General features: G+C 38.8%; 2 protein-coding genes across 2 annotated transcripts; both read left to right on the top strand.

The window, feature by feature from the left end:
• Positions 1-163: 163 nt before the first annotated feature.
• On the top strand, positions 164-6,352 carry LOC143356254 (adenosine deaminase). Its single transcript, XM_076791788.1, has 5 exons — positions 164-287; positions 428-976; positions 3,008-3,599; positions 4,300-4,620; positions 5,527-6,352. Exons 2-5 carry the CDS (start codon positions 772-774, stop codon positions 5,903-5,905), a joined length of 1,497 nt encoding a protein of 498 aa, XP_076647903.1. The 5' UTR covers positions 164-287; positions 428-771; the 3' UTR covers positions 5,906-6,352.
• Positions 6,353-10,484: 4,132 nt separating this feature from the next.
• On the top strand, positions 10,485-12,651 carry Herp (Homocysteine-induced endoplasmic reticulum protein). The gene is made up of 4 exons (XM_076791507.1): positions 10,485-10,970; positions 11,346-11,728; positions 11,805-12,140; positions 12,222-12,651. The coding sequence occupies exons 1-4, from the start codon at positions 10,836-10,838 to the stop codon at positions 12,505-12,507; spliced, it is 1,140 nt and encodes a 379-aa protein (XP_076647622.1). The 5' UTR covers positions 10,485-10,835; the 3' UTR covers positions 12,508-12,651.
• The last annotated feature ends 497 nt before the right edge of the window (positions 12,652-13,148 follow it).

Genomic DNA, 13,148 nt, shown 5'->3' with positions numbered 1-13,148 from the left:
CGACCACGATTTCTGTAGTCCAGTGCAAATATGTCATTAGACCTGCCCGCGTAGCGATTCATTAACATACTCTCTGTTAATCGCATCGCATATACCGCGGAATTATTATCTCCCAATTTGTGGTAGCTGAAAATTTAGTCAATGGCAAACACGCGACACCTTTCGCGACATTTCGACGATTTACGTAATCCGTCGAGTTCCTGCAATTTCAGGATCCACATCCTGCAATTACGAACATTACTGAATCACAGAAAAATCTTCGACTACAATTTTGAGGACAATGAAGAGTAAGTCTAGACTACTGTTACGCAAAATATCCTTCGTAGAAGTATGACACGAAAAACCGAGTCTATTCGATAAACGCAAAATCAAAATTTCCTTTTAAGATGCATATCTAACACAGCAACTGACAATGCTATTTTCCTAGGTCAACAATATATGGAACAAAATCGGCTTATCATTCGATCGGTGACGTTAACGTGACGCTATCAAATAAAAACGAACTTCCTGAACGACGCTGGGGGACACGGAACAGCGTAATTAACTTTCCAGACTCGAAATTGGACACGTAGAGGGACCAATTGCTGACAAGGATCACTGTCGAACGCGCTGATAGCGAGCGAACGCGTCTGTCTAACGTCTGTGAGAAAGTACACGGCTCTCGATGGAAACGATCAGTCAGTCTGACGCGAACTGTCGAGACGATCGGATCGCGATTGGGAACAGACCCGGTGATTCAGCCCCGAGTTCAAAAATCGAGGATCGCCTATCATGAAGCTGGTGATTTTCTCGCTGGCAATCTACTGTCTGGTTGGCACGAGTCTCGCGATGCCGCAGATCAATTACAAAACGCTCCGCGAACATATATTGGAGTACGAGCAGCGATTGATGTTAGGCGCCAATCTGACCTTGAATGACCTCGAGCGAGCCGCCAACGACATCCTGATGAAGGAGAAGTGGAATGAGCTGGAGGCCGGTGCGTTTCTTATAAAAACTCTAAGCGACACTGAAGGATTGATGGAAATTGCGCTCGCACGGAAACCTGTTTTGATCCACGTGGTCTACTTCAATCGAGCCTTTGTTAGCACGATTAGCAGCGAACAAAGAGCTCTTTTGTCGCGGCGAATTTTAATTTTCGCGGCGAGTCGTTCCATCTGGGAGAGGAATTTTTAAAGCGTGATTCATTGACGGCGTACGAGTCTATTTTGAAAGCGTTTTTAACGCTTTCGGGGCCAAGACTCCGTAGATTTGCGATATGGTAGAGTTACCACGTTACCGATAAAAATAGGCGAAAAATGGTTTTACGTGCCTCAACTTTTTGTCCTTATATGAGAATATTTTGTCGTTGGTAAAGGGCTCATTCGAAAGAGGAAGGTTCAATCTAGTGCGCGCTGGTCAGGAGCTGCCGAGATTATGCAGATATTTGGTAATATAAGCGTTAGAAGTAGGCCAAAAATTGACGGAGTGCATGCCCTGGAATCCAAGCATTTTTATGCCAATGGATGAGTTTTCTGGATGAAATCGAAATTCTGGTAGCGCGCGCTTGAAAATATCTCCAGCTACAAATTGAGCTATATTTTGTCTTGACTCTCTGCGAAATAAAGCTAAAAACTTGAAGCACGTTTATAGCGTCAGAATTCATAATATTGATAATACAGAGCACAAAATGTGACAAGTTTAGTCACAGACTTAAGATCCGTCGGATCAAAGCCAAGACGGATCTTAAGCCAGTGTCTGAAGGCTGTGAACGGAAATTATACACTAGTTACCGACCTGCTAACTCTGCAAAAGCCACGTGACTACCCTTGGCCCTTAAACCCTTTGGCTGCCAGGGCCGATTTGATATGCGCCACGTCTATAAATTGCTTTATAAAGAAAAACTGTTAAATAAACTTTTATAGTTATATTATATTGTGTGAAAATTACGCATGGAAAATTATTTTCTATGGTAAAATCCTTTACATTGGTTACTGATATTGTTTTTGAAATTGAAAGCAAATATTCAATTGTGCAACATTTTCAAGAGTACGTTTGTGCTGTGGTAAGCATGCACTATGAAGTCCCTTCACGCATAGTGAACACATCTCGCCCGAGATTAGAGATAGTGACTAAGCGTAAACGAAAAAAAATTGACAATCAGAGAAGAGATAATCTGAATGTAAACAAACGCTGCCGTTGCATCGGCACGTGGCAATTGACCCATACCTTGGCCGATAGATCGGCCCGCTGACAGCCAAAGGGTTAAACCCGTTGAGAATGAGTTGAGCAGCTTGAAGAAAGTACTGTTTGGTCTATTAAAAGCTTAGACACGTGCTTTTGGCTTTTGTTTGTTGGAAGTTCGTTTGCTAGGTTTCGGAAAGATTTGAAATGTAACTTGTGTAGCAAGTAGCTTCAACGGAGTTGATCTGTATGATCACAGTTTTATGAATGAGAATTATCAATTAGATTCACGGAACATGCATTAAAGTGAAGAGTATGATTTACTGTGTATGCAGTAGTGTATGAGCTTTCCAGAAAAATTTATTTTTTGGGATATATAAAGTAGATTCAACTAGCTTTTACACACAGCACCTGCGATCCTTCTGCGGACAAATATTGAGTTTCGATTTAAAGGTACATTTGTACCTATAGACGGTGTAAAATCATTGCAAAAATTAGCACAGACAACTATGATAGCTCGTACAAACCACCTGCATGACACTTTTGAATTCAAGTGCAACAGTCTACTAATACTTCCTAATTAACTTTTTACAACAACGATAGAAATTCAAATTAATCAAGTGCTGCAATGTAGTCATTTCTTTTGGCATTGACGTCACGTTCAACACAAGAAGAAGTTCATATTTGTTGGACTGCGTATTTAGTAAAGAAATTATTGAACTTCTGTCAGTTATAACTCGGTAATTAAACAAGCTTATGAATAAGCTTGTCCAGTAGCGAAATCGTTAAGTTCACTTTGCTTAAATTCTTCATATATCCTGTGAGTCTGCATTTTTTCTAATCTTAGGCTTCAAGAACCCGAAGAAGTTTGCTCCAAGCCGAAACTTTATAACTGCAAAGAAGGACATCGAGGAGTCGAAAGTGTTTAAATTTATCCGTAAAATGCCAAAAGGCGCAGTCTTGCATGCTCATGACACAGCCCTGGTCACAACCGATTACATGTTCCACAACGTCACTTTTCGCGACGATTTGTACCTCTGCGAAACGAACGAGAACTTCAAATTAAAGTTCTTCAAGAAACCAGACGACGAATGCGAATGGGAGTTGCTGAAGAACGTGCGTCGGCATCCCTTACGCGCTCCAAAGGTGAACGCGAAGATCAGAGAGAAATTGTCTATGCATTGCGAAAAGCCGGAGGAGACTTATTCGGACCTTGATAAGGCCTGGGTAAAATTTGCCGACATTTTTACATTTGTTCATCCGTTAGTCACCTTCAAGCCTGTTTGCGAAGAGTATTTTATGATGGTTCTACAACAACTTTATGAGGACAATGTGATGTACTTGGAGATGCGATCTACTTTGCCTACTTTGTACGATTTTGATGGGACTGAGTACGCACCGAAGGATATTGTTGGAGTTTTCAAGAATGTTTCTGAAAGGCTAGTATTCGCTACTTCTTTTATTTGTTTCTATATTAACACTTTACTTACCGGCAATTTGCCAATAGTCTTTTTTAACTACAGAACAGTACAGTAGACACAGTATAATATAATAAAAACTTCTTCTGAAGTTATTATTTAAAAGAAAATTATTAAGCTTTTTTTTGTATACTCGGTGTTTATACGCTCAGTCGTTCAAAAGTTTATTAACAGGCTTCCGGTAGGTAAAGCGTTCATTGGTCGTTGTTTGACACGAGAAATAAATTTCGAGCGGAATTTCTAGAAAATACGGCCAGCAGGTTTTACGAAGATATTCTACATAAAGTGTGCTTCATTCATTTTTATGCAAAATACGAGGTAGTGATAGTTGCTAATACTTGTAACAAATTTGATGATAGTATAACAAGTATTTCGAAATTTGTGCAGCCACTAACGAAGAGAGAACAAATAAAATCTTTCCAGCTGATGAAGGGATAGAACAAAACAAGACTTTCGACTCTTAAGAAGTGGTGTAACTGTCGTTGTTATCTACGAAATATCGATAAGGTCTAGACCCATCGAACATTTCGTTATCGCTTTGGGCATAGGTTTGAAGAGATATCGCCGCCATAAATAAAAAAAGAATTATTCACCGGATGGTTCGAAATCTCGAGTACACATTCTGTATCATAGACAATTATTTGATCCTTCGTTCGCACAGATTTAAAAAGGATCATCCAGACTTTGTTGGAGTGAAGCTGATCTACGCGCCTCCCAGATTAGTCAATCACAAACAGGCAGAAGAATATATCAAGACACTAAAAGAGTTACAGGACCAGTATCCGAGCTTTATAGCAGGTTTTGATTTAGTTGGACAAGAGGATAAAGGCAAAACGCTACAGTATTTCTCAAACATTCTAGAGAAAGTTGCGGAGAATACGAGTTTCTTCTTCCATGCGGGTGAAACTAATTGGTTTGGTTCATCCACGGATGAGAATCTTGTTGACGCCATTTTGTTGAACACAAAACGCATAGGCCATGGGTAAGTAGCATGCAATAATTATGTTTGATCAATACGTAGGTTATGTATCTTTAAATGATATTGGAACGCGAGGTTCCGCAAGAATCAGACTCATAATTAATTTTTAGTCGGCCGAAAAATGTATGGACCACTTTAGCAAAATAGAAAATGAATAAAAATTTGTCTACTTTAATTCGCATTTTAGTATTCGATTGATTAGAATTGAAAACTAATTTTGGAAAAAATAAAATCAATTTGTGGATTTCAGCAAGAAAAATTACAATTAATAGCAAAGATCTATTTTAGATTTACTAAGAATTTGCTAAGCGTTCTAGTATATTATGAATAGCTCTGCCGCTTACTAAAAAGGAGAGAATGTACTGCGATCGCGTGCTCGATGATAATTGAATCTATTCTTACTTCATTGACAAGGATTCATGAGTTCAGTGAATAGTTAATCATAAACTGATTCATCGTACAGAGAACTGTTACAGTTACCTATGAAGAATTATGATCAGTGATCTCGAACTCTGGATGTTGAAATAGAGATCTCGGACGTGTTATAAGCACTAGTTTAATTCTATTTAAATGAATTCTGGAACAATAGCCGATATCAGCGTCAATAAAACACTTTAGAATCTTCATCTAAACAGTTCAATTCATATCGAATGTTCTAATCTAATCTGGAATGAATGTAAACTTTTATGATCGACTGTGTACATTAGATACAATTAAATGTATCGTTCATAAAAATATAAAAGAACATTGATACGTAAGGATTAAAATAGAACCAGCTATGACTGTCACAAAATTCTCAATAATCTTTACCTCGCGAGAGTTTATAGTAAATACGGGAAAAAATCAATTAATAGTTTTATATCAAAAGACATTTTCCACATTCAAAATTTCTAAAAAATGTCTCAATAGGTACGCACTAGTTAATCATCCCTTCCTCCTCGAAATGACGAAACAGATGGATATCGCCATTGAAGTGAACCCCATCTCGAATCAAGTTTTAAAACTAGTCGACGACTTGAGGAACCACGCAGCCAGGCGATTGTTCGCCGAAGGATACCCAGTGGTGATCTCTAATGACGATCCAGGATTTTGGGGAGCCAGAGCTTTGAGCTACGACTTCTACGAAGCTTTTATGGCGATCATGTCCGTGCACGCGGATTTGAAAGCGCTCAAGCAGCTAGCAATCAATTCTCTCATCTACAGCAGCTTGGACGCTGAAGACAAAAAAGCCGCACTGTCACTTTGGGAGCACAAATGGCAAAATTACATAAACGATATAATACAATAAAATCACTAGGCATCGTCCACACGTGCGCGTCTATTTCTGTACACGTGGAAACAATTGCTGGCTATTATTTTTATACTGCATATCACGAAATTTCTACACGCCATTCAGCTGATTTTCCATTTAATTACTGCAAGATAAAAGATCATCATAGATAGAACCGGTTCGCGTAATTTATTTCAAGGAAATTACACAGTCTGCCTCAACCGTGTGCCATCTATACGAATATATCTGTAGGGATAATACGTGTGGTAAATTAGTAATTTAAATGCACTTCCGTGCAATATTTCCAGTTCGATGTGTCTTCCTGCAGCTATCACGTGTGACAATTTTCTTTTGAAGAAGTATTACGTTGCAACGTTGGATAGAGTCATCGCAACGAAGACGAGATTCTATAACAATATGTATTATATCGCATTCACGAAAATAAATTGTTATTTATTTATTTTATTAATTGATTAATCTTTACCATCCCTCGACTAGTTTGGCTGATCTACTGAGAATTGGGAAACTATGGAAAAACACGGATCGTTATTCACTTTTCTTAAATTTTACGATCACGACCCGTCATGAACGTGTTAAAACTTAAAAAATTCTATTGAGGATATAATAGGCTCCCTAACGGCAGAAATAATTTCTTCCGTCATCGCCAGCATAGTGACCTGTGATCGGTCGAAATTCAAACCGACAGTTTCAATTGCGAAACTTTACTACATCCTCAAAGCCAGAATTTGGATTCCGAAAATCTCAGTTACAATGTCCAAAGACAGAACTTTTCTTATATTATCAACCAAATTTACTTTACTTTATTATAGTAGAATAATATATTCTTTCCTGCTGCAGATCACTCGATCATCAATTTGTCCATTTACAATATACTACTATTTATTCAAGGGGAGAAGCGAGACGTGGGAGCATGTTTGGGAAGTGTGTTTGAGAGTGGATGAGGAAAAAGGGTGGCAGGAGAGAATGTAGGAAGTGTTGGAAGATGAAGGAGGAGGCGAGGAGTGGATGCGAAAGGTGGATGAATGGAGAGAGGGAAGAAAGGAAAAGAGTGGAGTGGATGGTGGACGACCGGAAGAGGGTCCAGGGTAGGGAAGATGGGAAAGAGGGGGGGGGTAGTTTAAGGTTAGTTATATAAGGACTTTTGTAAATATACTCTCTCTCTATATATATAGAATTATGTTTAGGTTAAGTTTACGTTTATGTTAGTCTCTAGTTAGGTTTAAGTGAAATTGGAAAAGCGGCGACGGAAGGAGGAGGTGATGTAAGGATTTGTAACCCCTAGGGGAATCAAATAAAGTTTTATATATTCAAGGGGAGAATTATACATTTTACAAATAAATTAAATTAATCTACATCAAAAACAATTTAAATGCCCAGTTATTTTTTTTCATATGACTAATAATACTCTAATATATCATTGCAGCGAGATACGAAATATTGAATCCCGAGAAGGAACAGAGAAGTCAAATTTTAAACTCACATGTTTCTAAAGAGAATGCAGGAACTCTGCCAGAAACTACAGTTCCTAATTTCTAATGAGCTCGTCTTTCGTTTTCTGGTACAGTCCGATTACGTTACTTGATTTAATTTTTTAAAGAAACTAAGTAATGTGCACTTTTGAATAGTACCACAGACGAGTTATAGGAGTAGACGAATCACCATATGGGATTTCGTGTCTCACGATCTGAAATACCGACATCGTTAACAACAACTAGATTTCTTACGCCCTCCACGCTGACGAACGATAAGTGTTGAAACTAGGTCCACGAGAAGCTTCGACCATATACCTATAATAAATGGTGGGACCTCCGATAACAATTTTAAGAACAAGAACTTCGGAAAGTTCAGAAGAAAATTTTAATTAGAAATCCAGAAAAAGAATTGCCGATGTTCATTGAATGAAAAGGTACTCCGAAACAAAAACCGTGTGTTTTGGTTAATAATTGAAAGGAGTTTACCAAGAAGGTGAAGGTGGGCCCAAGGGTAAACAAGGATAGCATTGAAGGCCCCTTGGCCCGTCCCGAGCTAATCTAAAGTAAATTCAGACACAATTAAATTAAATATACCAGTTTTTATAATTAGCAAGTCTTAAATTCTATTTTACAATGTTATCGCAAATTATAAATAAGCAGCTAGTCTCACCACAAGGAGGTTGCTACACAAGTGACCCGAAGGAAGTCAGAAGGAATTCAATACGCTTCCTTCCGACTCCCCTTCTTACAACGACGGTTCAAAGTCTTACAAACTAAATTTCGCAGCGTATGTTGAGTAATTATTGCGGAGCAAAAGGTGTGAATCGGAGAAGAAGTCTCCGATCCACGGGGGATCAAGAACGAATCAGGCAGAAGGCTCTGATTCTTTCAATGGGAGAAACAAACCCGAACCAGAGCAAAAGGCTCTGGTTCAAGGGTTACGCGACGCGTACAATGCTTACAAACTATTTGCCGACCAGTACCGTACCCGTACGGTAGAACTGCCTTCCCCAACTACCCGCCACGAGCAACGCTGACGCAACAAGACGACGAAGAGACTGATGGGGAATGAAACCCCTGCTCCCGGCGCAAGCCACGCCAGCGTTGACATGACTTAGGCAGAAATTTTACGAAGGAAGGGTTCTACCTGGCGAGTACTGCTCCCTGACCATCATTTCTCAGTGCATCCATGCCGAATATCGCAACGTGGACCGGTTCGAAACTTGCAGGCAAGGTCCGACACAGCCTTGCGCTGTGTCGGAGTTAACAATCGAGTCGAACAAAGTGAAGTTAGGGCAATAACTACACGACATATTTACAACGACGATCTTAAGAATTAAACTAATTCTAACTTACAATTGATCACAGTCTTCGTTCGTTGTCGATGTTGTTGACGTCTTCGGTCGATGTGTTGTCCTCCGTCGATGACAAAGATGAGCTGTCGTACTCCAGCTGAAGCAGACAAATCATAATTAGTCACAACTGACTTGAAATCAATGAGCACAGTATATAAATTTTAATAAAAATTAAGATAAATAATCTCGACTTCTATCGAATGATGAAACACAGAGAAATGGTACTCACCACGTAAAGGTCCTTGGTAGTGCGTCGTATAATTTTTCGGCGTCTCGAAACAACGCGGTTGCCAAGGACAGAGGGTAGTTCTCGGAGATATTTCAAAATAGGTATTATCACTTTGACTTTCGTTATGAAAATGAAGTTGCGTTGTGTCCGAGTGGTGGTGGGGGGCACGAGTCCCGAATAGTGGCCGCTTATGGTATACAACATAATAAAACATCTGGTGACGACTGTTCCCGATGGTCGGCGATTGCCTCCGAATTGGGATCGGCGCAAAGGGGTAGCTCGACGATTGTTATGTCACCGCGACCTCTAAATACGACGCACGATCGAGAACGCAGGTTCGTACCTGCATCGCCTTCCCGCCTTTATGACTCTGTGTAACTACGCATACGTAGAAAAAACCCGTATACGCAGGCTCACGAAAATATTCGAAGACTCTTCAAAACAATATAACTTTTTTTAAATTGGACCCAACGACCAGACTTTCCTTGAGCAATTCGAAGAATTGGTTTACCGGATGACCTGCAAAAAAGATTTTGGAAAGGTTTCCACAGATCGATTCTTGGAACAATTATCTACAATAAAAGTGTAAGGAAATAATGCTTGTTTATGAAATATTTGTAAATTACAAATTAAGGTATCTCATATGAAATTTGAAGTAGAAATTGATTTTTCTAAAATTATGCTTTAACACTTTCTTACGAAAAATATTTCTACGAATTTTTTGTCCTTGATATTAGTTTTACAATCAATATTTTAAACCTTAAAAAGCAACACTAAAAAAAAAATATCTGTTTAATTCGAATACGTTCGTCGGAGAATGTAACATTTCATAATCGATATGGTTCCGTGATGATTCACCTTCTCACCGACGAGAATTTCCTTAGTGGTCTTCTGCACCGACGAGATACCGTCGTTGGCCTTCTGTTTCTTACTCCAGCCAAAATCTATCCTAAAGGGCGGTAAACAACACCGTATTTTTCGAGCGACACATTCTCCCGTAAGGCTGGCAGTCTTTATATATATCTCGTCGGTGCTGGCAGTCTTTATATATATCTCGTCGGTGCCAGTGATAGTTCCACGTTCTTAGTTCCACAACCAACGAGAGTATCTCGACATTGGGGCCGTTACCGACCGATCCCAGCACCCACCTGGCACCCACTTTGAGACTCGCAGTTTAACATGGGGGCTGGCAGTCTTTATATATATCTCGTCGGTGGCTAAGCTCGGCTCGCATTCTCGGGTATTCGCACAGCTCTAGTATATAGGTTCTAATGGATCTAGTTGCAACATTGATCGTTCGTCAGAGCAGAGGGCGTAAGAAATCTAGTTGTCGGTATTTGACATCGTGAGACACAAAATTCCAAATCGTGATTGGTCTATTCCTATACCTCGTCTCTGGTTCTATGGTTTATGGTTTATTCTTTTCTTTATATACAGTTCAAAATCTGTCATTACGATAGCGGCTTAAATAGATCGAACAGAAGAAACTGCACATGAAAACGGGGTTTTATCAGACCATAAATAAATCGTAATCTGCAGCCAATGAAAAGTCGCCAAATATGTGATTTCATTTAGTGACGCTTATAAAAATATATCAGCGATTAAATACTCGTTCATATTTTTGCATAGTTGCAGTGGGATATTATTGTCGACTTAGTCCTCCGTTTGAAGCTTAAATCAATGGATACATAGTGGTGCTGGTGCAAGTCAGCAGACAGATCTAGCAAATAAAAAAGACGCACCGTATACATCTTCGAAACCACAGTAATATCAATTTGCCTCGGTATCATCGTTAATTAACACTGCCCAAGTAATTGACAGTGAACGTCCAGCTGAGCGAGAAAAAACGTAGAAGTCGAAGTTCCACAATAATGGAAGGCGCCGCGGTGAAACTAATCATAAAAACACCGAATCAGCAAATTAAAGATCAAGTTGTTAATTGTGATATCGAATGGACCATCGGCCGATTAAAAGAATATCTATCCGAAGTTTATCCTAGCAAACCAGTAAGTCTCATTGCTTGCATTTGTGAATTCGATTGTACGTAATTTTTGTGAAAGTCTAGTCGTTTGATGGTGAAAGCATAATGTATATTTACTGTTGTCGTTCGAGGAACACGACAATATCTAAAACTCTTCTTTTTTTACGTTTCAATAATGACGTCCGCTCCATAATTCTTCGTACTTAAAGCACACATGTGTTTTCTATTACATTAACACATTTGAGACTGGTAATGTAGACAGTCCTACGTCATTTAAAAATATATGGACCATGTAAATAGCACTCTTGCGGTACTCCATTATAGACTTTCAGAAATAATACAAGGTGCTCAGGAGTATTTGTATGTTATTTACACGATTACAATTGATTTCTGTTCACAGGAAAGAGCAAGTCAAAAACTGATATATTCTGGACAATTGTTGAACGATTCAACATGCTTGAAAGATGTCCTAAGGCAATGCGATGGACAAGAAGATCAAGCTTATACTGTTCATTTAATTTGTGCCTCTCAAAAAATGATGTCAGAACAAAATAAAGAAAGCACAAATAGTATCGCTTCTTCTGCGAGAAGTACGGTGGAATACACAAGATTAAACGAAACGAACAATGTACAAAATTTGGCTCAAAATATTAATAACTTCACTATACAACGTAGTCCTACCCAATTGTATTCTACACAGCAATATTTTGATCCACGGAACAGTCAGCAAATGGCTTGGATGCAACAGGCATACACACATTATTTTACACAGTATATGCAACTGTAAGTGAATTCTGACTATTCTCTTCATATAGAATATTAAAAGTATGAAAAAATAAATATTATTTGTTTTTTGTAGAATAGCGGCGCAAGGAATCCCACTGCAAACGAGCATTCCATATGTACAACAAATGAATGTTGATACTAATGATAGTGTTCAAAATTCATATGGAAATAATACGAGTAATAATAACAATAATAACAATGTAGGTGATGAACAGCAGCAACCTGCTCTTCAAGATGCTGATATTAATGGTGGAAACAATGGTGCTGAAGAAGATGGCGCATTTAATATAGATTGGCTAGATTTCTCTTATACTTTGTCCAGAATAATTATTCTCTTCACTCTTTTATATTTTTACTCGTCTCCACTGAGATTCCTTATTGTGATGTTTCTCGGCTTTACGATGTACCTGTAAGTTCATATATTCATGATTCACGTACTAAGTAATATGCACAATTTCAGGAAAGAATTAATATACCCGATGTTTTACAGATATCAAGGCGGTTTCTTCCGAGTGCAACTTATTCTTTTGCCAGAAAATAATAACGGCCGAGTAGACAGAGTAGATAACAATAATCAAATGTTGCAAAACGAAGCTGCTGGACCTCAGCCTGTAGCTCAGCAACAAAATGGTCAGACACCGACAGTGCATACAGAACCTATGACAAACGCAAACGAAGAGCACGAAGAAGAGAGACCAGGAGCCCTTGCTTTCACTTGGACATTTTTCAGTACATTTTTCGCATCTATTATTCCAGATCAGCCAAATGCTATATAATGCGACGAGTGCTTACAGTTTCTTGCACTCGCTTCACTTGTAAAGTTAATTTTCTTGTTGAAAACGTTTTCAGAGCATGACATTGAACCCGTAGCGGTGGTCTCTCTCAGTATAAAAATCGAATAAATATTAACACTTTACCTATTGGAGGCTTATTAATAGTATTTTCAATGAATGTGCTACATCAAAAACAAATCTTAGAAATTGTTCAAAATCTTTTGATCGATTCTTCTCTCTTTCTACATAACCATGGAAATGCGGGTGTATTTCGGGCGAGAATCTCCTATTTACCATTCATGCTCGAGCCATCGGCAATGTATAAGAATGATCGCGTTTCAGGAATTTTTGTACACGGCCGGCGAGCTCAACTGCTTTAGCTCGGTGACAATCTATATAGGAATATCGTTTTCGATATTCTATATTTCAAATTCGTTGCCTATTTACTTTGACTCCCTCGTAGCACCATCCGTTTGGGCATTGCCCTCGTGCGCTAAGGAACGTTTAATGCTGTCTTGTCCTTACAATTTCAAAATTTCCGCACCTTATTCCTTCCGTAACCGATGGTCCACACTAGTATACAGTAAGGAGCAAAACTGATTACACACTATTTGAAACAACATAACTTTTTTAAAATTAGATCA

Source organism: Halictus rubicundus, chromosome 1 (genome assembly GCF_050948215.1).
Source record: "Halictus rubicundus isolate RS-2024b chromosome 1, iyHalRubi1_principal, whole genome shotgun sequence".
In the NCBI taxonomy this organism is placed as follows: Eukaryota; Metazoa; Arthropoda; class Insecta; order Hymenoptera; family Halictidae; genus Halictus; species Halictus rubicundus.
This window is presented reverse-complemented; position numbering and strand designations above follow the sequence as displayed.